At 54.3% G+C, this 6,683-nt stretch overlaps 1 protein-coding gene across 1 annotated transcript; it reads right to left on the reverse strand.

Moving 5' to 3' along the window:
- Positions 1 to 2,295: 2,295 nt before the first annotated feature.
- On the reverse strand, positions 2,296 to 6,309 carry LOC122373412 (flocculation protein FLO11-like; the record flags this gene model as incomplete). The annotated part of the gene is made up of 3 exons (XM_043351431.1): positions 4,180 to 6,309; positions 2,587 to 3,683; positions 2,296 to 2,459 (listed from the first exon to the last, which is right to left on the reverse strand). Coding segments are annotated over exons 1-3 (3,214 nt in total), but the record flags the coding sequence as incomplete, so codon positions are not given.
- Positions 6,310 to 6,683: the final 374 nt, after the last annotated feature.

Here is a 6,683-nt window from a genome sequence, read left to right on the forward strand (position 1 = left end):
ATCGGCAGACAGATATGCAACGCACAGCTGACTTCAAAATGATGTTCCACTCCTCAGAAGCTATCAATTATTTACTGGAACGCTAAGTTGAGGCCGTTTATCGCGCAATCTATAAGCGTGTCAATGGGAAGTGAGCGTTGGGTCATAGCATATTGGCCGTTTTTACGACGGCCATCTGGTACACATTTGGTGCAGATTAGGTGCAGATTTGTTCAAATTAGGTTCAGCGTGTCTCTTAGTAGCTATCAGATAGGGTTGCACTAATTGTTTATATGCCTTTGTCATATTATCAGAGGTATCATCGATTAAAACACTGAAATAAATTCATAAAATGAAGATATTTGCTGTAAAGGAGATTAGGTGCAGATTTGGTCAAATTAGGTGCATTCGCCGGATAGCCCGTCGTGAAAACGGATATTGTGTCGCTTAGCCCGTGTGATGCGGCACAGCCTGCCACTCAAGGCAGCTGATTGCCTGTGAAAAGTGGAACACCAAGTTCTGTATTCAACTGTACATACGTAGGGGAAACCCAGGAGGTATGGGCCCCCTGGAGGTATGGGCCATCGCAGTTTTGAAGAAGTGTTGCGTATTTTTACACATTTGGCCGCGTAAACTGGTAGCAGCCATTCCGTTATACAACCCACGTGATTTCCGAAATCTTCCTCGGTCTTCTTTGGCAATGAGCGATAATAAAGTGTTTTGCCCTCTTCGAGTAAATTACGGTACATACAGAAAATTCGTGATAAATTTGAACCAGGCTCGTTTTATTATGTCAGACCATCGCTGACATAAAGTTTAAAGCATGCAAATTTAGACTGGGTATAGACAATTTGAAGCTTTTTGGCAAGATTATGAGCTGAGATGCTACACACATTCTGGCGTCCTAACCGTGAGGTTCGGGCCACCGACCCCCGTTGATCCTAAATCAATGAAATGATGCTTTCATTAAATGTCCTCTTCAATAAGTTTCATTTTTGTCACGCAAGGTCGAAAATTTAACTACTAATTTCATTCGAACAGAAAAATATTATTAATCTTATTTCGTGGAGCATGATTGAATTTACCCAAAGAGAAAGACATACATATGTGCCGTAGTGACCTCCATGAAGTAAGCTGTTGGCCGCTCATGCGGTTCCTGGGCTCTAAGAGAGATCAAGGTATACCAGCTACGAGTATTGTTCTCATTGTCGAGAAAAGAATATGAAACATGGCACCGGTCCATACCTCACGGGCCGTGGCCCATACCTCCCGCCCATGTCCGTGAAGTTAGCGTCACCGCCTCCCGGTGTATTTTGGTGGATCAAAAAGTGCATGATTTATTGAAAGTTATCTCGAGACAAAATAGTTGGTCCCAGATGCCTAATATCAGGCACACTTAATAGGCGAAAGGAAATTTCACGGACGCAGAGTGAAAAACCGGGTCTAGCCACTGCCCACTGGAAGAAAATTGTCTTTTTACAAAACCGGCCCATACCTCCCGGGTCTCCCCTACTATCCGGCTAGTCGACTGTCAATAACCACTACCGGTTCCACGGCAGGCACACACGGCACTTCACAAAGTATTCCCGTCTCCGCGGTGCGGTCACAGTCCCGTAACTGACCCGAGGGCAACGTCCGGGACTGAGGGGCGGCTGGTGAGACGGTCGGCCAGCCGCGCCGCGCCCGACGAGCGTCCTGCCTGTCTGCCAGCCAGCCGCCATCTGCAACACCATCCGACCAAATCAGACCAGACCGGATCAGAGCACACGTCACCACCCTACACTCAACAGTCAGACCAGACCAGACCAGTTGGCAGTTAATCAAGTATTGGGTATTTACTTCCAATTTTTCTGAGCATACTATTTGTAGGCGTTATTTGTATCTGAACATGTTGCTCGCCTGTCTATTGAAAGAACGTAACTGTTATTTGTGATAGACAAATTCACAGTTTCGTTGATAGAAAGCAATGTTCATTACATAATGAGCATGCAGGGTGGTAGGAATTGTTCAAGTTTTTTTTGCACATATGAGAGGCTTGCCGGTAAAATGTGTACACAAAAATGTGTAGCTAAACCTGTCCATATCGCTGGACTAATGCGGTGGGTTTAGTAGCTAGCATTATGTGACGAAATTGCGATGCAGCGAGCAGCTCACTACAACTATAGAACACAGAAATAGACCAATAGTCACACTGATCTATAACAATCTATTAACGAAATTAGCGTAAGAGTGATAAATGAGCAATGTGAAAATTGTGAAATGAGTTTAGACCGATACACCACATGTCTCGCCGTCCACCCACCAAAGTCCACTTACCTCCAGCGGGGCCGAGACCGAGCGAGGGCCGGAACGGCTGGGTGGCGCACACGGGCAGGCCCTCCTCTGCTGCCAGCGGGGACGGCGGACCGGCGCCTCCCAGGAAAAGATCCTCGCTGCTGCGGCTGGCTGCCAGCCCCTCGGAGCTGACCTCCGAGCCGGGACTGTCGGGCATTGCGGCGGCGGGCCGGGCCGGAGAGCGGCCGCCACTCGCCACTGAACCGCTGCCCAGACTGAGCGACGGGCTCGGCGGCTCCCGGTCGGCAGGGTCACCGGCCGGACTGCCCTGACCGCAGGCCGGGGAGTCTGTTTGATCCCGGGCTGCTGTGTCCCGTCGGTCCCGGGTTGGCACTGACGTTGACCGGTATGGTGCACTTTGTTTCGTCCAGCGGTTGATCCGAACAGAGGGCTGCTGGTTGGACTGCAGCCGCCGGGGCAGGGTCAGTGGCGACACAGGGTCTGAACGGAGAGAGGTCCAGGGGAGCAGTCGCCTCAGCGACGGCGGGCGACTCGTCATCCCGAGCGGAGCCGGCCAACACGCACCGGGAGGCCGCGCTCGAGTCTCGTGGCACCGAAGCGCCTCCAGACGGACGGGACAGCGAGTCGGCCGGCACCGGAGGGACAATATCCGCTCGGTCCGACTCCGTATCACTCGGGGAGCAGCTGTAGTCACTCTCACTCTCGCCGGAGAAAAGGTCACCGGCGCACTCGTCTGTCACATACCCACATGACTGATCCGACTCTGTACGCGTTTCACGCACACCATCCGATTCGTCGCTGCTCTGAGCTTCCTCGCGATGGCTCGTTCTACCCTGGTCTCCGGTGATTGCGTTTCCCTGAAAGTCTGCAACGGGAACGGCAGGAGTAGGGGCAGCGGCTGGGGCAGGCGGGTCCGACGAGCTGGCAGCGGCCAGAGCAGGCGGGTCCGACGAGCTGTCTGCCGTCAGCGACAGGAGCCTGGCATCGTTGAGCACATCGCTGTCCGTCTCCGAGCGTGACTGGTCCGTGTTAAACTCAGACACAGCGGCCACTGACGGAGACGGCTCTTCCTCCTCCAGTACCGGGGACAGACCGCAGGTGCCGAGCCCATCCTCCAGCGCCGCCGGCGGCGTCAGCGGGTCCCGCTGGGTGCTCTGCGCCGGCCCGGACCGCTCGCCAGTCGGCCGGGAGACGGTGACTGACGCCGACACCGCGGAGCCCGCGCTGGGGCCGAGGTCGGCAACGATCTCCACCTCCTGCGACGCGGTCGGCGTGGCGTGTGCCGCCGCGCCGCGGTCGGACACCGTGTCCAGCCCGCTCGCCAGCAGCAGCTGCAGCCGCTGCTCGTGGCACAGCGGCGGGATGGGCGACCGGGGCGACGGCTCCTCCGACTCGGTGGGCGGAAATTGCTGCAAACAAACACAGGGCTCCTGGACCTCAAGACTAGCTTAACGTTCATAACGTATCCGGTATCGGTAATAAATGAATGATATATTAATTGAATCGGCATAATAATTTCAATAATGGTAGGTATTCTACTGCTTCATTCATTAGTACCGGCCCCGACGATCATAATGCTGGCCTGCGAAATGGTTCGATTTCCGAGCTTGCATTTCTCCACTAAAATGCACAATCCAACCCGGCCGGTACACTGATGAAAAAAAAAATTATGTTGTGACTTGTGGTCTGTCGAGCAGCATGATTATGTGATTATAATGAAATGAACCAATTTAAGCATGGAGTTGGCAAATACGACGCACAAACAATTTTTCATTACCGTCGGCAATTTATAATAAGACAATAAGCGTATCGTGCTGAGCTTCTAACAAAAACATGTTCCCTAAGAATAGTACTCTCAAGTCTGTTATAATATTCTGAGATCGACGCATACGGTGAACGACTTACCTCTCCAGCGTATGGTATCTCGCCGCTGATCGTATGTGCGCCGCCGACGCCCAGCAGTGGTTCACCCGTGGCGTCGGCGGTGTCCCGTCCCTGCCGTGAGGGCGGGGAGCCCTCCAGGCCGTCCACCAGTCGGCCGATGTAGCCGCTCAGTCCGGACTGGTCCGACCGATGGGTCGCACTGTCCGACCCCGACTCGTCGCGCGACAGAGCTCTCTCCTCGCGGCCCAAAAGGCTCTGCTGAGTCTCCGCCGAACTAGGCGGGATGACCGACGTTGGCTCGTCAGCACCGGTCTCCGAAAACCGAGCATCCTCTATACGTGGGCTTGACGGACGAATGCTCAGTATTGGAGTGGATACGTTTGGCACGATAGTACATACGTTTAGCTCGATTTCGGCGCGACTTGACGGACCCATCTCTTCTGCTGTCTGGCACGACAGTTGAGTGTCCGCCCCCGCCAGACTCGCGGCCTCAGACTCGGTTCGTCCACTGAACACACGGGTCAGGAAGTCGGGCCTGCCGTTCGGGGAGCACGGCACTGTGTCTGCCTGGCTGTAGCGGATCTGCGAGCCGTCGTACCGTCCGTCTGCGCTGCCGGACTCGGACGGACCCGGGGACCGCGGCTCGCCCGGTGACCAGCCCTGCTCGGCGTGACTGCGGCGCAGGCCCGGCTCGCGGCTGGAACACTGGGCTGCCAGTGCGGCGGAAACCACCTCCGCCAGGTGACTGACGGTCCGCGGAGACACAGGGTCGTCTCTGCCGCTCTCCGGAGACGGACTCGGATTTCGCGAGCCGATGGGTGAGTCGGTGCGGTCCGGTGGAGACGGTTCAGGAATGTTCGCACACATGGCCGCAGGGGAATCGTTTAGAAATGATTCACAGCCGTTCAGGCATTGGACACTTGCTGGATGTGGTGATGGTGACTGGTAGGGTGAGTCTTGCAACAGATGATTCGTTGTATGCGACGAAGATTTGTTAAATCCATTAGCACCGGCAGGTTGTGACGCGGGGAAGATTCTCAGGTCGGAAATACGCGTCTTTGCCATCTGTTGGGACAGGAACATCGCAAAGTCATGTTCTGTGCCGCTGTCGGGAGCTTCATTTACTCGATCTATCCATAAATCGAGACCCGTACTTTTCCCAGCGATATTCAGCTGAGATTGGCGATATTTCTGACTGGAAGAAGACGACACCTCTGTATCATCAATGAGCTGCTTATCACCCGGATGTAAGTCGCCAGGAGCGATAACACACGCTGCCGCGCAAGCCTCAGCCTTTTCTGGCCCAGCCTCAAAACACTTTGCGTCCATTTGCAACGGCCATCTTTTCTCGTCGACACTCTCTGTTTGAATTGGGTTGCCTTCATTATCGGCACTACATTTCTGACCGGTGCTACGTTCCTCACCTGAGTCCCATTCCAGACCGGTGTTCCGTTCCTGAGACTGAGCAGTGCTTTCATCCTGAACAGCATTCTCTCCCTGATCCGTGCCTTTCGCGTCAGTGCCCTCTTCCTGATCGGCATCCCCATTCTGGTCGATGCTCCCTTCCTCATCAGCGTTTTCTTCCGTCACACGCGGGATCGTGCGGAGCCGCTTCCTGGGTCGCTCCAGGCAGAGTGCCTCCAGACTGAGAGCGACATCCACACTGTCGTCCCACTCCCACGGACACTGGTACCGTTTGGCCGGACTCCGGTCCACATCGTCGGCGCCGTTGCCGACGACACTGGTAACCGGCTGACTCAAAAAACGCGTCGCCCGAGCCGTGCACACTGGCACTTCTCGGCAGATTTCGTCGGGAAAAAGAGACCGGACAGGCGTTATAGTATGCCACTTATAATCGGTTTGAATTAAAGGCATTTCTGATGCTACACAGCAGGTATTGGTGACATCGTTAGTGGTGACGTAGCCCGCAGGAGGCGATGGTAGTTTGTCCGTGAGGTCGGCCCCTCTCAACATTTCGGTTGCGTTTACTTCGGTGTGCTCGTTGGCAGGGTCACAGGTCAACGCAGCTTGAGAAGGGCATGTACAGTGGGCACCTCACAGTCCTGAATTGTCACCCTCACTCACACATTTCTGGACCTGGTAACCAGGCTGGGCCATGCCTGGCTGAGTTGCATCTGCCTCACCGACAGTCTGAAAGTGAAGGGAATAATAGAAACGGTTAACTATGCTGAGATAGCAATGCCAAAGTTAACCCGGCAGTTGCTGGGGTATTTCGCCACCCACCGTTTGCTGGGGGGGGGGGGGGCGTTAAACGCCCCCAGCCGATAACTCGAGAACCAATAGGCGCAGCGAAACGCACGAGGCGGCAAACGAAAGAACGCGACGAGACGCTTCAGATGAGTACTTTAAAGTTGAATTTTGAGGTCACAGGTCGGGTCAATGTCAGGTCAAACACCTGAAATCGGGCTTTCAGTAGCATGGACTTCAGGACTTCGCAATTAGCGCCTCTCGTCATAAACTCTGTCAAAACGGTGCACAATCCATCATATAAGGCCTACAAGAGT

Source organism: Amphibalanus amphitrite, unplaced genomic scaffold, assembly GCF_019059575.1.
Source record: "Amphibalanus amphitrite isolate SeventyFive unplaced genomic scaffold, NRLGWU_Aamphi_draft 001491F_arrow, whole genome shotgun sequence".
Classification (NCBI taxonomy): domain Eukaryota; kingdom Metazoa; phylum Arthropoda; class Thecostraca; order Balanomorpha; family Balanidae; genus Amphibalanus; species Amphibalanus amphitrite.